Source organism: Typopeltis vanoorti, chromosome 13 (genome assembly GCF_054136105.1).
Source record: "Typopeltis vanoorti isolate ZY-2024b chromosome 13, IOZ_Tvanoo_1.0, whole genome shotgun sequence".
Classification (NCBI taxonomy): domain Eukaryota; kingdom Metazoa; phylum Arthropoda; class Arachnida; order Uropygi; family Thelyphonidae; genus Typopeltis; species Typopeltis vanoorti.
The window spans coordinates 123,533,686-123,554,343 of NC_143561.1; the positions used below are offsets into that span (position 1 = coordinate 123,533,686).

The 20,658-nt window shown below is 37.1% G+C and overlaps 1 protein-coding gene across 3 annotated transcripts in view; it reads right to left on the reverse strand.

Moving 5' to 3' along the window:
• The window catches only part of Tcs4 (Threonyl-carbamoyl synthesis 4), a 217,885-nt gene that overhangs the window by 77,525 nt on the left and 119,702 nt on the right, over positions 1–20,658 (reverse strand). For all 3 annotated transcript variants that reach the window (XR_016549260.1, XR_016549259.1, XM_090402940.1), the window contains exons 7-8: positions 20,037–20,108; positions 873–1,044 (exon numbers count right to left, since the gene is read on the reverse strand). Coding sequence is in view for 1 of the 3 variants with exons in the window: in XM_090402940.1 (XP_090259066.1) it covers positions 906–1,044; positions 20,037–20,108 (211 nt within the window). In the remaining 2 variants the exon portion in view is untranslated. The remainder of the gene's footprint in view (positions 1–872; positions 1,045–20,036; positions 20,109–20,658) is intronic.

Here is a 20,658-nt window from a genome sequence, read left to right on the forward strand (position 1 = left end):
TTTTCCTCCAGAGAAAGCAACTCTCCCTATGAAAAACACACTTCATTTTGGTCTGGACTGAATCTCTCAGGGAAGCATAAACTACATAACTATTTTGTCAAGTTTGGTTGAAACTAGTTGAACCATGTGATCTGTAGGGGCTATGTTATGTTCATGAAAATCCTTAGTAAACAATTTTCATCGCTCATTGGGAGCACACATCATACTTATTAGGCTGAAGTGGCTTTTAAAAAATATCACTTTTGGTTTCTGTGTATTTTTTTTATTGCTTAACATTCAGTTCAGTCTATTCATGGCACTAATTTACTAGACATGGCTTTAGACCCCTTCATCAGTAAAATTTACATAAAAAAGTCTGATAGTATCTAACTTATGAGTTATAGCTTTTTAACTCATATAATAATGGTAAAATATAATAATTATTAAAATAATGCTAATAATATAATAATGGCAAAACCTATTGAAATTGTGGTTTGATTAATGTTCTGATTTAAAATAAATAAATAAAATATATAAAGATTCTGATATTTTATTAATGGTGCATTATTTTCTTTTCAAATTTGGTGAATATGACTAAACCTACGATTACCATTAATGCTTTATGTCATCACTCGTGTCTTTTCAGTTTATTTTATTTTATCATATTACAGCATTTAAAGGATACAATCAGCCATACCCTGAATGTGTTTTAGTGTGTGGGGGTGGAGGGAGGTATACGGTGAACTCTACATTTTTGATGATTTTATTAAAATAAAAACGGCTTTACAGAATATGCTCTTGTATTTTTTTCTTTATTGCCAATACTTATTTTATCTATGGCATACAATATATTACAAGTTTATATAATAATAGATATTTAAATTTCACCTTACCTATTCCAAATTGGCTATCTATATACAAAAAAATCACTTGGCATCAATAGATAAATTATTTAAAATCTCTATGTTCACATTAATGGGATCAAAGTTAGTGGGCATTTTTAAGTGGTCTAACTTGAGATCAGCCATTCTTACTTGTGCAGAAATATCTTCCCCGAGAGGGCACCTAAAAAGTTTTAAAACATCAATTATTCACTTATAACTTATTTAGGTCATTGCCAAGTTTAGAGTTTGCTTAACTTTGTGAATGCTATTCAGCTTAAATAATATTGTGATAATGGTAATTAATAATATCAAATGCATTGTAAAATCAACATTCAGTCTTGGTTATCAACAAATGCTACATTATCTTAAAAGGCATGGCAGTAAAAAAAACTCCTTAGCCTAAAAGAATAAGAATGCATGAAAGCCACAGAATATGATTTTTTTTTCCCTTCTGCAAAAGGGGGGGGGGGTCAGCAACTTCATGATAATATGCAATCATGCATTAACTCCCCTATATGGAACAAAGAATATTCTATCTAATAAATGACAAGCAATATTCAATACTGTTCTACAAACTAAGTCTTTAAATGAATGATTTAATGATACTAGTGTTGACAGGCCTGCATGGCCCCCTGATCTCAACCCTGTCAAACACCTGTGGAAAATTGAAAGGCCAATAGCGAGCCAGACAAAATTACCTGACATCAGTTATTGACTTCACTAATGCTCTTCTGAAAAAATGGAGGGGAACATAGGAATGTCATATAATGAATGTTAAAGGGAATATAGAAGAATGGAAGGCTGATACAGCAACAAAGGGTGGACCAACTCCATATTAATGCCTTTCATATTAGTGTAGAGTAGGGATGAGCAAGTGTCCAGATATTTTTGATTAGATAGTATATCTGCACAACATTTTATTCTTGAATCAGAATCCAAGAGCAAGCAGAGGATCAGTAGTATTCATTCATTAATGCTCTGTTTAATTTGCACATTAAGAATATCAAAAATGATCTGAGTGGACATATCCAGTTGTTTTCTGGTGATGCATATAGAGATCTTGCAGGACAATAAACAAATAATAATGATTGCTATTCAGTATGGCAAAGTGTAAAGTTATGCACCGAAGAAAAGAAAAGAAAAGAAAATTTTAAAAGATGTGGAGGAAATGTACTGCAAGAAAGTGAGGATAATAGAGTTTTGAAGGATGATGATGATGATGGATAGGCAATTAAAATTCAGTTAGTAAGCAAAACAGCAGGAAGAATGGAAGGGAATGAAAGAGTGCATTTTTTGACGTCACTTAAATTTTGAAATTATGTACCACTTTCATGCCAGATCAAGTGTCATCTAGAATTGGAGGAAAGAACAAAAACTCTCTCTATAATGAGTTCATTAGCCCACTGGTGTCTTGTTCAATTTTTATGGATACAGCAATACTGAAAACATGCTCTATGATTAGCTGTGGATAAAGGGATACAGATTACAGAACTTTAGGCATATAGGTCTACTTATCGCAGATGTTTTGACACGGTCTGTCAAGATATTAGCATGTCTGTGCTTGAATGGAGCAGACCTGACATGGTGCGTCAATTACATTTGGCTATTATAACAAAAATCTGTTTTCATGCTCTCTGGTAAAGCATGAGTGACCTATTAGCAAACATCTGGAACATATTCCATTGGTTTGAAATGCTGCCCAGAGCCTGGACACAATGTTACATGAGATTCCGAACTCTCTGACAATATCAGTAATTTTGCAGTCTTCTTCAAGCTTTCCAATGATTCTTCCTCATGTGAAATCATCTACATGAGGTCTTTGAGACATTACCAGACATCCAAGTTTGTAACTTGATTCCTTCATAAAAAAGAGCTTCCTTTAAACACAATTCACTTACTGCAGCCTTTTACCTTTTATCCTGTTGAGTGCTACCACATGATCCCTTTACAGGCAATTTGAATTTGAATGTTTACCTACTTTCTGTTCAAAATCATCAGTTATACAAATTGCCACAAGCTGATTCATCTGAATTTGCAGTTGTAATATTCAAAAATAGTGTTCATCCTTGGGTTTTGGACACCTGTGTATCTTGATATCTATTAAAATTCAAATATCTCACAAACTGAATATAAAAACATGAATTACTGTCTTTCAGAAAGTAATAACTACAGTAAACTTCACACTTATTACTCTTTTAAAGGATATCCTATCCCAGTCATCCATTTTTAACTTTTAATTTCTATTCATTCTGCATGTATTAAAGACACAGAAACTGAACAATTCTCCTCTGACTGTTCTTTTTTTACTTCCCTCCCAAACTTTTGAACACTTAGCAACTTCTGTTAATGTTCTTCTCACTATACACATGCTCAGAATTACAGTGAATTAAATTCTGAGCATGTGTATAGTGAGAAGAACATTAACAGAAGTTGAACAACTTGAACAGCACATAAGCTTTACAGCTTTCAGCACATGCAAACAACATGTATAACATGAATATAGCAGTACTTAATACTCAAAATGTCCACCTTTTGCTTTCATACACGCTGGATGTTGTGCATACTGCCACATATTGATGGCGGCATGCACAACATCCAGTGGAAATTATGCCACTGCTCACTCCAAATCCACCATGGTTATGCTTGGGCATCATTTCTTGCTGGCTACTCTCTCAAGCTATGACCACAATTTGAAATTCAACAGATTCAGATTGGAACTTCCAGACGGCCAATCAGATGGTGATATATGGTCAGGCACATCTGCCACCAACCACTATCCCCCCCCCCCACACACACACCAAACAATCACTAACGTGAGGTGATGACCTCTTTGAATCCTGAATGCTATGGCACATGCTGTGTGATCATCTGGGGCATATACCAGACTGTTTTGGAAGTTAGCCATAAAAATCTTCTCATCTGTGAAGAGGATATCTCTGTCTGTTGTTTACATACTGCCAGAGAAGTGCCTTTGATTTTATCTTCCTCTGCTGCATAATACGATAGACAGTAAATCGATGATACGCTCTCATCCCCAGGTCATAAGTTTGTACACATAACATCATTCTCTGCAAACTCTCTCGCAACATCACTTTCTGCATTCTCACAAGATTATGGCAGAGGCAGGCATTCCACTTGTGCACAACAGTGTGGTCAACCTGTTCTTTGGTGGTCAGATATGTTTTCTGTATTGTTATAAGAGTTAATAGTCTGATACACAAACATCCTACTGATCCTGAGTGTTTTTAGTGTGTTGAAAATAACAGGTGGGTGCATTCCAACCTTGTAAAGTGCTATTACAGATACAGTTTTCATAATCCCCCCCCCCTGCATGTTTACCTATACAGCTAGACGACTCTCTCTCTACTGATAAAAACGTGAATGTTGGTTGCACACAGTGCCACTAACAGAACTGAGATTCACACAATTCTGTAGGCAGTGTGGAAGACTGTGAACAAGACACCTCAAAAGAGTTCAAGGACTAATCTTGAGAGGACACTCTACCCCACTCCACACAACTCAGAATCTCCCCTATTTAATCCTACAACTATACCCAACAATACCATAACAACATTTACTGTCCACAGCCATCATTAACATTTTTGTCTGTAAATTGCATCTATTCTGGTGGCTGATCTGTCTGTAAGCAGGATGAAAAACCCAAGTTTCTGGCAGAAAAAATGTGTTCTACAGCTGTATAAGATCAGCTACCTCCTCTTCAATTGAAAAGCTCATGTCTTATTGTTCTTTCAATTACACTACAGAGGCACTTTTAAACAACGTTTTTCTAGTTACAAACAGCATAAACAATTCAAAATCTGACAACTCATACATTTCTTACAAAATAATAATTACACACTGATATCTATGTTACTGCATTACTCAACTTTAATTTTTAATTTGCAGAATATATGAAATTCACTAATATTCAACCTATACATAAATGATTATGCAAATTTTTTTTTTTGGGGGGGGGATATTCAGCTGCTTACTGGTGACAGCAAGTGAACAATCATCAGAAATGATTCAGTCTTTTAAGATTTGAATATTTGAAATATGAAAAGATTAGCATGATTTCAGTTCAAATGCGGCTAGTTTTGCACTTTGGAAGAAACAGATCTGGTCACCTGGGTTTCTTGGGAATAAGGAAGTGGTGAAGGGGATCCAGAGGAGAAGATTAAGTGGAGAAGTCAAGGGATCTTAGAGTAACAGCAGATATGACATTGAAGAGTTTAGATGATTGCCGATATAACTGAGCAGAACAATGTGGATGAATTTATCAAAACCTACAAGGCAGAAGAGCACATCAAAGTTTTATTTACAACTATTGAAAATCATTTAACAATGTTGACGAAGAATTTTAGAAATTATTTTATAACTAACGACAACATAATGGCAAGGTACAAGTGGGTTAGAAACCCATTTCAAATTACTCCTGAAGGTTTCTCAATTGAAGAAGAGGAACAATTGATAGACTTCACGTCAAGCAGAAAAATCAAAAGGCAATGTGTATCTAAATCACTGTCTGAATTTTGGGTTGGTGTTGATGATGAATTTTCTGCACTAAAGTCAAGAGCTTTTCATGCACTTTTGCCATTTCCAACATCTTATCTTTGTGAAATTGTAGTGGCTGCCTTAAAAACAAAATACAGATCTCAGTTAAATATAGAAAGAGAACTAAGAGTGTCAATTTCCAATGTATCACCATCATATGAAAAGCTATGCTCTATAACACTGGCCCAAGGAAACCATTAATTTTTAGATTCATTGGTATTGTTTATATTTAATTAGTTGCTCAGTATATTTTGCAATACTGATATGTTCCAATAAGCATAACTAGTCTATTCAAAACAGTGGATTTTATACATTTTATTATTTTATTTTCAGAGTGCTTTTGTTTTTATATTGTTTTTGTGTCAATAAATTTCATTAAATGCTTTTATTTCAATAAAGTAGTTTTTCCTTTGATTTCCACTTTCTTCATGCAACCCCCTTTAGGTATTCTGTGCCCCCTTTGGGGGACATGCCCCATAGGTTGAGAATCACTGGATTTTAAGACATAAGTTACTGAGAATTGATCAAACTTCCAAACAGGAAAGGCAGAGGGATTTTTCACAGGAATGAAGGGTTAAAAAGTTAATCCTTGTTGGAGATCTAAACAGCAGAGTAGGAAAATTTTACGAGACATATAAAAACGTTTTAGGAAAATTTGGAGAAAAGCACAAATCTAATAATAATGCTAAATGCTTGCTGGATTTCTGTTCAAGACATGAATTGGTTATTGTTAACACCACATTCCAACACAAAAATGTGCATATATTTGCATGGAGAGAAGAGAAGATGCAAGATATAAGAAAAGTCTCATTGTCAGTTATAGTTGATAGCAATGTTTTCCCACTAGTTTAGGGCACAAGAGTATAGAGGATTTGAAATAGGAAGTGATCACTCTTTAGTTTAGAGAAGGATAAAATTGAATTTCATATTGAAAATAAAAGTGTGTATGAAAGTTTTAAAATGAATCAAAGTTGAGTAGCTTTCAGAGGTGAACTGCAGACTCAAATGCACAAACATCATTGAAGAGAAAAATTAAAGAGTTTGAAAACAAGAACCAAAACTTGGAGATTCAATGGCAAACCCTGCAGAAAACACTGATTGATTCAGCAAGAGAGCATGTGGTGAGGTTATCTGTAAGGATAGAAAAATCAGAACTCCATGATGGACTCAGGAAGTTAAAGAGATAGTCAAGGAAAAGAAGAAAACATATAGAAAATTCCTGGCAAGTAAGTTAGCTTGTGCTCTTAGAGAATACCGAGAAAAATGTAAGAAAGTGAAGCACTGTGTAAAACTAGCTAAATAAAAGTAACGAGAAGACTTTCATAAGAAGACAGAAAATATATATTAGGAAGGTGGCAAATATTCTGGAGGCTATTAAAAAAAAGTTTAGAAATGGAAGAAAAAGTACTATAAAAAGAATCAGAGATGATAAAGTTGAGATGAAAACTGAAGATAAAGATAGTTCTAGATGTCTGTAATAATTACTCTGAAAGACTGTTAAATAAAACAAGCAGTGTCACAGCACAGTGGTATCAAACTCCACAAACGAACGCAGTCAGGAATACATATCCATACTTGAAGTAGGAAAAAGTCATCAAGAAATTGAAATGTAGAAAGGCAGCTGGAGTAGATGAAATTCGGCCAGAAATGCTCAAATATGAAGGTATAAAAGTTTTACAGTGGCTGAAGGCCTAATCAGAGGATAGAATTCCAGATAATTGGAGCAGAGCTCTCATAGTACTGATCTATATAAAGAGAAATAAAACTGAATGTGAGAATTACAGAGGTATTTACCTACTGAGTGTTCCTTGCAAGATTTATGCAAATATACACTTGAGAAACAGCTAAGAAAAATTGCAGAAGGGAAGCTTGGTGAAGAACAAGATGGACTGAAGCCAAATAGTAGTAGTTGTCAGGATCAGATTTTCACTTTAAGGCAAATAGTTGAGAAATCTTTGGAATATAACAAGGATTTGTATTTAAGTTTTTTTGATCTGGAAAATGCATATAACAAGGTGCCAAGAGGAAAGCTCTTCAAAACTATATAGTTATATGGTGTAAATAAGACATTATATCAAGCTATATATAGTCTTTATTTAAGCTGCAAGTCAGCAGTTAGAATTGAAGGAGAGGTCAAGGAAGGTAGTTTCAGATAAAATCAGGTATGCAATAAGGGGGAACATTATCTCCACTGTTATTCATTATCTATATGGATCACATTATGAAGGAAAGTGGTATTAAATCTGATATCTAAATTTATTATGTTGATCTTCACTCTTTACTTTATGCAGATGATGTTATGCTTTTTAAATAAATCCAGTACAAGTCTGCAAGATTCCCTGACTAAACTAAATAACTGTTGTAATAAATCTGGTATGAAAATCAGCAATAAAAATAAAAAGACAATGAAATCTGGCAGAAACATTGAAAACATCACTTGTATCGTGAATGGTAAACCTATAGAACAAGTAAAACATTTCAGCCATTTAGGCAGAATATCTAGTGAAGATGGTAAATTAAATATGAAAATAAACAACAGAATTAATAAAGCTGGTATGGTAGAAAGTTGGCTGGATAAATTTATATGGAATAAGAAAAAAATTAGTCAAAACACTAAATTAGCTGTACACAAGGCAGTGTTTTCAAACCAATTATATCTTATGCATCTAAAAGCTAGATTAGAAATAAAATGCTTGATCAAAAACTGGAGACTCTGATATGAGAATTCTGAGGAAGGTTAGTGGAGTGAACAGATGGCATCAATTGCAGTATCACATTAAAAATGAGGATAGTTGGCATTCAGGAATGGTCTTAGTAGAGCTAATCTCAGGTGGTATAGTCACTTAAATAGAATAAGAGAGGAAAGATTAGCAAAACAAGTGTTCTTTGTCAGGTTGGCAAGAAAAAGACCCAGAGGAAGACCAAGGTATAGATGAATTGACACAGTAAAAAGTGCCTTAAAAGACAGAAATATAAGATCTGATAACATTGGAATCTTGAACAGATAACAGTTTAATTTGGAGGAAAAATGTTGATTGGAAGTTAGTAATGGTGTAACTTTTTCATATAGAGCTATCATAATTATCCTGTACACTCCCTAAAAAATCTGCTGCACAACTAGGATGGCCAAATACATATCAATCAATAATCACTAATTAACTGATAAGCCTCCAGTGAAGAAGTTAGTCATTAATTACTCTCTCCACTATTTTTGAGAGTACTGAGATGAGAGTAATGGGACAGTAGTTTGATGACTGGTTCTATAGCCATCAAACTAAAAAACAGTGATTTTATTGTTCCTTTTGTTGTTGACAAGTATAACAGCTTTTATAGAGTGATACAAGATGGATGGATGGATGGATGGATGTTAGTTCAGGAAAACAAGTTTTTAACATGAATGGAATATCATCTACAACAGGGAATTCATTATAGCATCTAGCATTAGCATTCATTCATTAGCTCATTCTGAATGCTCAGAGATTGCTTGATCTGTTCATAATATAATGGTAGATGACTATCCTTGGTCATCTATGTAAGCATCATAGGAGAATATTTAATTGGTGCCAAGAGGTCAGTCTCATCTTTAAGTGACATTATCATAGTACTAATACCTGGATGTGAGAAAGGCAAATACATGAACACAAGGGAGCAGTAGGTAAGTTGTTTGTTGTTGTTTTTTAACAGATGTTGTGGCCTGAAGTGTAAACTGAGTGCAAAGTTGTGATTTTTGATTTCAGTTGTTTGAAGCATACTGAATTTTTTTCTCGTGCTGCTTTAGCACATTTGTTAGAAAACTACTAAGACACTGGTAGTAATTGGGAATTTTAGGTGGTGGGAATGAATGCTCATTCCAACAAGGATTATTTAAGTTCTTTGGTTGCAGCAGTCGTTTAGATCAGGTGAGCAGACCCACTAATTATGCAAGTCATCTCAATTCAAATGGATCTGTACTGCAGCAAACTGGCATGCTGCAGTACAAATCCAAAGCTAAGATTTGCTGGTGAAGATCAGTCTATAGAAAAAGATACGTGGACAAGGTTATGGTTATAATTTCAAAAAGACTGTGATATATTTGGAAGGAAAGCTAGTTAAGAAAAGGTCCAGGACAGTGAGAGAATAATGAGGATTATCAGGCCTTCTGGCAAGTGAACAATCTGTGTTAGATAACTAAAACTGCAAATAATTAAGCTTACGTTTCTTGATCTGTGAAGTTAGGGAAGGGAAGCCATGTTGAATTATGAAGAATGATCTCTAAGGAAGATGATTTCACTTTTTTAATGATTAGACAGAGAAGATTAACCTTCAGAGATAAGTAATCAAAGAAGTCAGTGTGGCAATCAGAACTAGAAAGTAGCAAATAAGCGTAGCAAGAAAATCTTGAAGAAGCAGATCATATAGAGGAGGATTCAGGGTTTTAATAAATGGCATGGAATATGAAAATCTGTCAAATTCACATACTTCATGTTTCTCATGGAAGAATTCATGAAGAATGCATTCAGGATAGCTGAGGTGAAATATGATTCTGGAATATACCCAATGAGGTTCAGTGAGGAATAAAGATGAGATTTTGATCCATGCAGAGGGTGGTGCATATCATTAATATTTATGGTGAGGCTCTTAAGTGTAAAGTAAATGGATTATTCGTTTTTTTATTTATTTTATTTTATTCTTTTTTATTTTTTCTGGAATGGGATTTTGTGTTTTAGGTTCCTTTTTTGAACAACAATATCACTATTATTTATCATGCTATCTTTTGGTGATGCCAGAAACAGAATAGAAGCATGTAGTATGTGGGGAAGGGGGGGGGGGTTGTAAACATGACTTTCATACAGAGAATACCCAGACTACAATCAAGCAAAGCCTCAAAAAAGGTCTCCTGCAGATACTCTAACCCCACCCAGGCATTAGAGTAAGCGGCAGAAAGATTATTTTCCAACTGGTTAGGAAGCTTATCATGTTTAGTCCCATGCAGTATCTAGTAGCCAGCCTGTGAAATGCTTTACTGCTCTATACTCAAATGAAAACGTTGGCTTCCTCTTCCTAGTTAATTATAGTGTGCTATCATGTCCCTGAAGGGTATTACTTACATGGAATTTTAGAGGGGGTTGGGGGGGGGGAATAAACCAGACATCTACTCTGGAGACAAAACATAGCAACAATTACTTCACACCTCCAATAAGCATGGCAGTGGGGTTTCACCAGACAATGAAAGCCATGCTGCTGCCACCCCTACACAGACTATCTTCTGATGGAAAACCAATAATAATAATAATAATAATAATAATAATAATAATAAGTGATTAAACCTGATTTTCTCTCCTGTAAGCCAGATGTCAAACTTATTTTTGGAATCTGCGATTGTGCTCAGAAATCAGCCTAATTTAAATATAGTTACATTAAGCTTCCCAAAATATGGGAAACACTAATACTTAGAGATCCCAGTTTACATCCCCAGGCAGCCAACAGGTGCCACAGACAGCATCCAACCTAGTCAGGACTCTAGTCTTTCATCCACATGTTTCCCTTAGTTTTGTGTTGCCTTTGTGTTCATGTGTGTGTGTGGCAAGTCTCATATAGTACTCCTTGACAATGTCTCTGTGACAGATGAAATACTGAAAGAATAAAAAACATTAAACACTCTTTAGCCTCTAATGTGATTTTTATCCCCTTTTTTTGGAATGGCCTGAATGTGGGCTTGTTTCCATGTTGTAAGGTAGATGCCAGTTGAATAGGACAAATTAAAGAGGCAATACAGGATAGGTGTTAGTTCTGGGACACATGTTTTTAATACAGCAGGTGGGAATGCAATCGAGACCAGATGCCTTGTTTGTGTTCAGGTTATTAAGGATTCATCATATATCTCTCTAGCAGAAAATTATGAGATTATGAGTGACATGGAGAGAACAGTTCTGGAGTGGAGGGAGTTTACCTAGGTCATAGATGCAGGAATTGGAAGAGATGAGTGATGCCAGTAAATTGGCCTTTTCTTTAGGTGAAGTGAATACAGTATCATTGATATGTCAGAGTGGTGGAAACCTTGGTTGGCAAAAGTTGTGTCCAATAGCCTTGGTGGTTCACACCTGAGGGCTCTACTGCCTCATCACCTACAGAAAAAGCCAATCTTCTGGCCTCATACTTTGCTTCAAATACATGCATAATTGACGATGGTAAATGTCCCCCAACCATTCTAGACACCTAACATACAATGCTCCCTATATCCTTTTGCAGGATGAAATCAGAAAAATACTGTCCCAATTAGACACAAAAAAGTTTCCTGGCCCCAATGGCACCAATTTTTCAGAACAATTGGGGGCCCCCCTGGCCCCAATTGTTCTGAAAAATTGTGCTCCAGAACTGACCCCTATCCTATGTCACCTATATATACTCTCCTACTCCACTGGAATCTATCCCACAAACTGGAAATTGGCCTATATTCAGCCCATTCTCAAGAAGGGTGACAAGCCACTGCCATCCAAACACCGCCCTATCTCGCTTACCTCAGTCCTGTCAAAGGTAATGGAAAAAATCATCAATTCCCACCTCCTACACTATCTTGAAGACACTCACCAAATAAATGACCACCAATATGGATTCTGCCACTACCGATCAACAGGAGATCTACTCGCATATCACCCATCTCTGGACAAATGCTATGAAGAGGTTTGGCAAATCTCAAGTGGTTGCACTAGACATCTCCAAAGCCTTTGACCTGGTCTGGCACAAAGGCCTACTAGGCAAACTACCATCGTTCGGTCTGACCCAGGACTTCTGTAGGTGGATTGCCAGTTTTCTGTCTGGATGCAAACTGTGTGTGATGGTGGATGGCTCTCTATCCTCACACCACTCAATTAATGCTCGGGTCCCACAAGGCTCTGTCCTCTCACAACCCTGTTCCTGCTGTACATCAATGACCTACTGCAATTGACCTCCAACCCAATACATAGTTATGCAGATGACAGCACACTACACTCCTCGCTTGCATTTCATAAGCCTTATCCTACACAACTCACCTCATCCTACAGAACATCAACCACCACCACCCTCAACTCCGATCTCCAAGCCATCCTACAATGGGGTTCAGATAAATTTCAACGCCAACAAAACCCAGTTCTGTACTATTTCCCATAAAAAAGAACAACTTTTTCCCAGTATCCTTTTCTACGATACCCAAATTTCCAGACAGCATGAGATCTCGCTCCTCAGAATCACCATCAACAAACCTCTCCTGGTACAAATATATCTCAAACATTGCATCCTCAGCCTCAAAAAAACTAGGATTTCTCTTCCGCTCAAGACGTTACTTCACCCCTGAACAGCTACTAACATTATACAAGTCACAAATCCACCCAACAATTGAATACTGCTCCCACATATGGGGTGGGCCCCTAAAAGCTCTCTCAAAATGCTTGACTCAATACAGAGGAGGGCAATTAGACTAATCAATGATCCATCACTTACCAACTCTCTCTTCCCCCACTTTCACACAGACATTTGGTCTCTGCAGTAAGTATATTCTACAAATATTTCTATGGGAAATGCTCATCCGAAATAACATCAATAATTCCTCCACTCAGTACTAAGCTCATTGGAACACGTGCAGCTGCTGCATAACATCCCTTCACAGTACACCTAGAAACAAACTGAACAAATTTCTTTTCCTCTTCCTTCATCCCTGCAACTGCTGCACTGTGGAATAGTCTCCCACCTGCTGTGTTTCCCAAGGAATACAATTTAAAGTCATTCAAATCAAATGTAAACAAATTCCTCCTTTCCCAACTACCTCCCATACATGGTACTAATGCACTATAGGTTGACCAATCAACCTCCTGTGTGTATGGCCCCAACATTAAAAAAAAAAAAAAAAAAGACCAGAAAGAGCAACTGCCATTGCAGCAGGAGGCAAGTTTGTAGCATTTGTCCCTTTGAAAGTCTAATCTGGATTTGGTTATGATTCTTTTATAGTTGTTCTTGTTGTGAGCTGCTGTATAGACAGAGTAAGCAGCTGGAGTTTTGGTCTTGAGCCATTTGTGGTATGCAGAGTTTTTTTTCTTTTATTGCATTGGCACTTTTATTTTGAGAACCAGGTCTTGGATGGTTGTTATGAATTTGGAGTGGAATAAGGAATGAAGGCCTTCATTCCTATGAGGATGATTTGTTATTCAGTCTTGGTAGGTGTTTGGATCAGAAGTACTGAAGCAGTTCGAATTATGGGAAGGAGGAATAAAAGTCGCAGAGGTCATACCATTTGGCTCCCTTGTAGTGCCAAAGAACACAAGACTGAGAACTGGTAGGTGAATGTTGCAAAAGAGACTTATATGAAGTTGTGATCTGAGTGATCAAGAGAAGAAATGACATACACAGCATACTTAGAAGAAGAGTATGTTAGGAAACGATCAAGTGTGTTGGCAAATTGGATGGGACTGTCAGGTATTCTTAACAAAGCCCCAGGTCCTGATTCAATACCGGCTGAAATGCTGAAAAACCTTGGAGAGAATGTAGTCAACTGGATACATGATTTATGCAACAAAATCTGGAAGAGTGGAAGATGGCCAGATGACTAAACTAGTTCCACCATTATCCCAATCTACAAAAAACGGCAATCACAACAATGTGAAAACAAATGCACCGTTGCCCTTATCTCACAGACCAGCAAGATTTTACTACACATTATTAAGGAAAGATTACAAAGTTTTATAGACCATCAGATCTCAGAAGAACAAGCAGTATTCAGAAAAGGTCAAGGAACTAGAGATCATATATCTAACATCAAACAAATAATCGAAAAAGCAAGGAATTCAAATTAAGCCTTTATCTATGCTTTATAGACTACTCCAAGGCCTTTGACTATATGAGGTGGGATATTTTATGGGATATGTTGAATGGTGCAATACAAAGGGCAAAACAGCAGCTAGAGCATATGAGCAAAAGTCGACTGAATGAACCAGCCAATAATAAAAAGTATGACAGGAAAAATAGGCATATGAGTGTGAACATGAACAAAATGAAGGATAGAGTGCTGATGGACACTCATTAGTACGAGGTGTGTTAGTAGAGGATTTGACAAAATCGTACCAACCTGGTGCGACCATAAAGGATGTAACTGAGTTTATTAGAGAGCAAAAAGAAAGAGTGAAAGAAATGATTGTTGTGGCAAGTACGAATGATTTGAAAGGAGATAAAATGGAAATGATAAAAGACCTGAATGAATTGTTTGAGGTAGCAAAAGAAAAGAGTGAGAGAGTTAGAATGATTAGTCTTTTGCCACGGTATGACAGTGAAATGTTTAAAAGGAGGGCCATAATTGCGAATGACTTTATGCGTGGGTTATGTATGACGAGTGGTGTGGAATTTGTGGATGTGTGGAGTGAGTTCGATGGGCGAAAGGCTCTATATAAGATGGATGGCTTTCATTCGAATGGTTACGGTGTAAGGAGACTTGAGAAAGTGTTGCTGAATGTAGTGGATGTGCAAATTCAGGGAAACTAGATTTATTAAAGGAGGGGTAGATATACAGTCCTTAGGGAGGCAGTTGAATGAATATAATATGCCCGAGCGAATAAGGACAACAAATCAGAGTGGGATAGTTAATATAAGGCATCAAGGTAGGGTTGGGGCTAATGGGGGTCTTAAATTCATGTACACTAATGCTAGGAGTAGCAGGAAAAAGAAGGAAGAGTTTTTGGCCATGGTTGACACTTCCAGACCACAGGTTATTGGTATTAGTGAATCATGGCTGACTGTAGATGATATAGCTAGTGAGATTGAATATGATGGATATAGTGTGTTCAGGAATGACAGGGAGAATAAAATGGGGGGGGGAGGGAGAGTATTGTTGATGATAGCTGATGAGCTACAGCCAAGGAGAATAGAAGTTGAATTGCAGGATAGAGAAAAGAGTTCATTTGAGGCCATTTCGTGTGAGATTGTGGCTAGCAGAACTAAATATACAATTGGGTGCTGCTATTGACCAGGTGATGGAAAAGATGGTGGTGACAGTATGCACACGCAAATAGAAGAAATGAGTGGAAAGAGGGTAATTATTATGGGAGATTTCAACTATGGTCGCATTGATTGGAGTGAGGAGAGAACACACGGGAGGAAGGAACTGGATTTTATGCGGTTATTAAGGGATAACTATCTGCGACAGCATGTAATGGAAAATACTAGGGGTCAGAGAGTGCTTGACCTAGTAATTACATCTGAGAATTTGGCTGTAACAAATATGACCACATTACCACCAATTGGTGAGAGTGATCATAGGGTCTTCACTTGGGAGGTGGCTAAAGGTATGGAATTTTCAATTAAGCCAGGGTACATGCGAAATTATCGGGATGGAAAGTATGACAAGCTTAGGAGTTTGATTGGTTCAGTGCCATGGTATATACAACTGCAAGGACTAGAAGTTGATAGTGCGTGGGAGGCAGTTAAGAAGTGTTTGCATGAAGCAATGGCTGACTGTATACCTAGAGTCCGAATAATAAATCAAGTAGGGATTAAATGGATGAATAACACCATTAAGCTTGAGCTGCAAAAAAAGAAACAACTATGGAGGGAATTTAAGGAGAAAGGTGACCGGCAGGCACACATGAACGGTATAAAGCGCAGGCCAGAAGGGTAATGAGTGTGGTAAGAAAAGCAAAAAAGGATTATGAAAGAACATTGGCCATGCAGGCTAAAGAGAATCCTAAACAGTTTTTTAGATATGTAGCAAGTAAAAGGAAAAATGTACATGGCAGAATGATTTTAAAGAATGCCGATGGTAGGGAGGTAACTGAATCAGTTGCTATAGTTGAGTTACTGAGTGAGCACTTTGCAAGTATATATCAACCAGGTGGTGACATTGCAGAAACGAATAAACCAGTAGATTATACGGGAATTGTGATGAATGAAGTGGAGGTGAGTAGTCTATTGCATAACCTCATTGTCAATACATCCGTGGGATTGGATGGTATGCCAACTCGTGTCGTACAAGAAGCAGCTAAAGAATTGTCAGTACCCTTGACCATTTTGTTTAATTTGAGTCTCAGGACTAGGTTAGTCCCGAGGGGGTGGAAAGAGGGGAAAATAGTTCCACTGCATAAAGGTGGTTCCAAGACTGCTGTTGTAAATTACTGACCGATTAGCATATCAGGAATCATTGTCAAGGTCTTAGAGAAATTAGTTAAGAAAAGAATACAGGATTGGATAGATGAAAATGGGATATTGTATGGGGGACAACATGGTTTTGTGAAGGGCAGATCATGCCTCAGTAACTTGATCACGTTTTATAACACAGTGACAGCTGAACTGGATAGGGGTAATGGGTTTACAGTGATATTACTGGACCTTGCCAAGGCCTTTGACAGGATACCACATGAAGCCCTAATCAGTAAACTGGAGCAGATGGGGATAGATATAGTGTTGGTGAGATGGATAGGAGGGTGGTTGAAGGAGAGATATCAGAGAGTGGTTTATTCAGGAGTGGAGTCTAAAAGACGGCTTGTGACTAGTGGTGTGCCGCAGGGCTCTGTTCTTGGACCACTGCTTTTCAATTTGTTCATCAATGATATAGGAAAGGATTTGAAAGGAAGTGTTCACTTGTGTGCTGATGATGCAAAGTTGGGTAGAGCAATTGTGAGTGCACAGGATGTCAAAATTTTACAGGATGATTTGGAGGACTGGGCTATGAAAAATGGATGTCAATTTAATGTGGCAAAGTGTAAGGTTATGCACTTTGGGGTGAAAAGAATAGCAGCAGTATATCGCATTGAACCATACTCCAGGAGATTGATGAGGCCAGTTATTTGGGAGTGTTGGTGGATAGGGAATTGAAGTTTAGGGGTCACATTGCAAAAGTGACTAAATCAGCTCATCAAATCACTTGGCTTCTGAAAAATACTTTAACATGCAGAGACAAACAAGTTGTTGTTCCTCTGTATCGAGCCTTGATAAGACCCCCCCCCCCATCTGGACTACTGTGCCCAATTATGGGCACCAGGGTTTCTTCGTGATGGGGAGGAAGTGGAGAGGATCCAGAGACTAGTGACCAAGATGATAGCAGGTCTGTGGAATGAACCTTATGAGAATATGTTGAAGATTTGTGGGTTGCAGAGATTGGACGATAGGCGAAGGAGGGGTGATACGATTGAGACATTCAAATTACTGAAAGGTTTCTATAAGATTGATCCAGAAGATATTTTTGAAAATATGACTGGTGGTGGGAGGACTAGTGGCCATGCATGGAAGCTGGGCAAGAGCATGGTTGACAAGGGTGTTAGAGCTAGGTTTTTTACTTGGAGAGTGGTGAATGAGTGGAATAAGCTTCCAGAGTCTGTTGTGGGTGCTATGACCGTGAATGAGTTCAAGGCAAGGTATGATAGATACTGTGTCAATGTCAAATAGTTGTTCTTGACATGATGTTAGGGCCTCCCTCGATGAGTCTGTCGACTCCTTGGAGTTGTCCGGAACAATAATAACAATCTAGTAACACCCTCATAAAGAACTTATATCAAGGAAACCAAGCAAAAGTAAGAATTGAAAACTCAATGTTCCCTGCCTTCCAATTTGAAAAAGGATCAAGACAAGGATGCATACTCTCACCATTACTATTCAACCTTTACAGCAAAATGATAACAAAAAGAACTCTAAGAAAAGTGTAATGGAGGCGTTAAATTAGGTGACCGAATAATCAATAACCTACAATATGCAGATGACACAGTGATAAATGGTTTACGAATAAATCAAGATAAAACCAAAATAATGATTTTAAACAATGCAGAAGAGATATATGTAGAAGGAATTGAAATTGTCAACAATTTCAACTACCTTGGAGTGATAAATAACAAAAAAAAAAAAAGATTTTACATGGATGTAAAAAAGAGATAAGAAGAAGAATAGCACTAGCTAAGAAAGCAATGACTGATTTAACTAAGATCTGGAAAGACAGGCACAATTCCAAAAAGACCAAAATTAAGCTTGTAGAAACCTTAGATTTTTCTATCTTTCTCTATGCTGCTGAGTCTTAGATAATGACAAAAGATGACAGAAGAAGAATTGAGGCATTCGAGCTTTGATGCTGGAGAAGATTGTTAAGAGTATCTTCAACAGAAAAACGAACAAATAAAAGTATCCCAGACGAACTGAATATCCACAAAAAGACTGATAAACATAACTGACAAGAGAATAGTGCAATATTTTGGACACATATGTAGAAGAGAAGGCAACTGCCTGGAAAAAAATAATCAACCAGGGTAAACATGTGGGAAAAGGAAAAGAGGAAAACTCTCCAACAGGTGGATTGACAAATATCAAGAATCACTGGACTTAAACTAGAACAAGCATTAAGAGAAGCACAGGGAAGGAAGAAAGAAATGGCAAAGCATCATCAGGAAGGTCATGAGTCCTCAGACATGAGGAGATCCGAGAGAGAGAGAGAGAGTCAGGTATTCTGGTAAAGCAATTAATCATCTGTAATAGGTCATTGCTAATGGCAACCATCTCATCATCCTTGACTGCTTGATCAGTGAAACTGAAGAAGGGAAGCCAAGTTGAGTTGTGGATGTTGAAGTTTCCAAGAAGGATGACCTCACTATTAGGGAGACTGTACAAAGTCAAAATGGAGTAGCATTCATAGTTAGAAGAGAATACAGAAAATACATTTTGGGTTACAATCCAGTATTCAATAATTCTTATCAGAATAAAAACATACCCAGTGAATGTTACACTCAAACAGGCATATGTACCCGCTACAGATTCAAGTGAAGATGAGATAGAAGAATTTTACAGCAGCAGCTTGCGACAAGAAGTGTGCAGCATTAATAAAACAGATTTTCTCTTGACATTAGGTGATTGGAATGCAAAAGTTTGGTGAAAAAGAAGAATGAGGCATCACTGGAAAATTTGGTTTAGGACAGAGGAATGAAGCAGGAGAAAGGATGTTGGAGTTTTGTGTTGAGAACAGTTGTTTTACTGTAAACACTTGCTTCCAACAACATAAAAGAAGACTGTACATATGGACTTCATGAGACAAACACATTGTTGTCTCATGTCTCGAGTCATCAGAATTGAAGAACTGGCTTACCAGCCTGGAACTCAGGGGGGGGAGCCCCCCTAGTGTGTGTGTGTGTTATATTTTCATAATAATATATATTATTATAAACAATATATAATATATAGCCGGCCTGGTTGGCTGAGTGGCTAGTGTATCTGCTCTCCAGCCAAGAGGCTGCAGGCTCGAACTCTGCATAGGCATGGATGTTTGTGATTGTCTTCCACCTTCATTCATTCACCCAAGTATAGATACACTCTCCCATTATGGACTAGGTCACCATGGGAGTAGTAGATCCAAAACCTCCCACAATGGGAGAGGCCTTCACCCTGCAGCGGGTTGAAAAATAGGCTGTTCATCATCATATAATATATATACAAATATCAATTAAACTCCACTTCATTAATAGATGATTATTGCCTTAAAAAACAGATAGGGTGCATTCCATTAATTAAATCCAAAGTACTGTATAATTTACTGAAAGTTGTTAGATTATCATGATTTAAAAAGAGGTCTTTACAAAACTACACTAATTTCTGAATGCAAAAGGGAAAAAAAAGAATATATATATATTTAATAAAACAAAATCTTACTTGTGTTCAACATGCAAACTGTCTGCATCATATGTGACTCCACTGTTAGCTCTTAATTTTTCTACTCCATTCCTTGGGAGGAAAAATGCTTATTTAAAAACAACAACAACAATATATATTTTAATTATTACTATCAAAACAATATCATAATCATTATTTATGATACCATACAGTCTATAGTGAGGGCATCCCAATTAGAAGGTAAGTTAGCCTGTCTCCAGTTGGCAGGATTTTCCCTCCTGGAAACTTGGATTTTTTATCTCACAAAACAAGCAAACCAGCAGAAGAACACATGTAATTTACAGACATAGGGCACTGATCTCATAGCCTTGGTTGCTTCAGCTGTAATTCAAAACAACCACAACCAAATATTATTAACTGGATAATTCCCCAGAGCTTTAGAATGTGTCATGGAAACAATGCCTGATATCATATCTCTCCTTAAATTCATTTGCTGTCGGTGCATTCACCACTTTCTCAATTAATGTGTTCCACTCAATTCGCAACTTGCCAAGGAAAAAAATTACGTCTCAATTCAGTGCTGATCACACTCCTACTTAACAATGAGGGTTGTCTAAAACTCACTCTATGAGAGATGCGAAGTATACACTTGGTGAGAAAA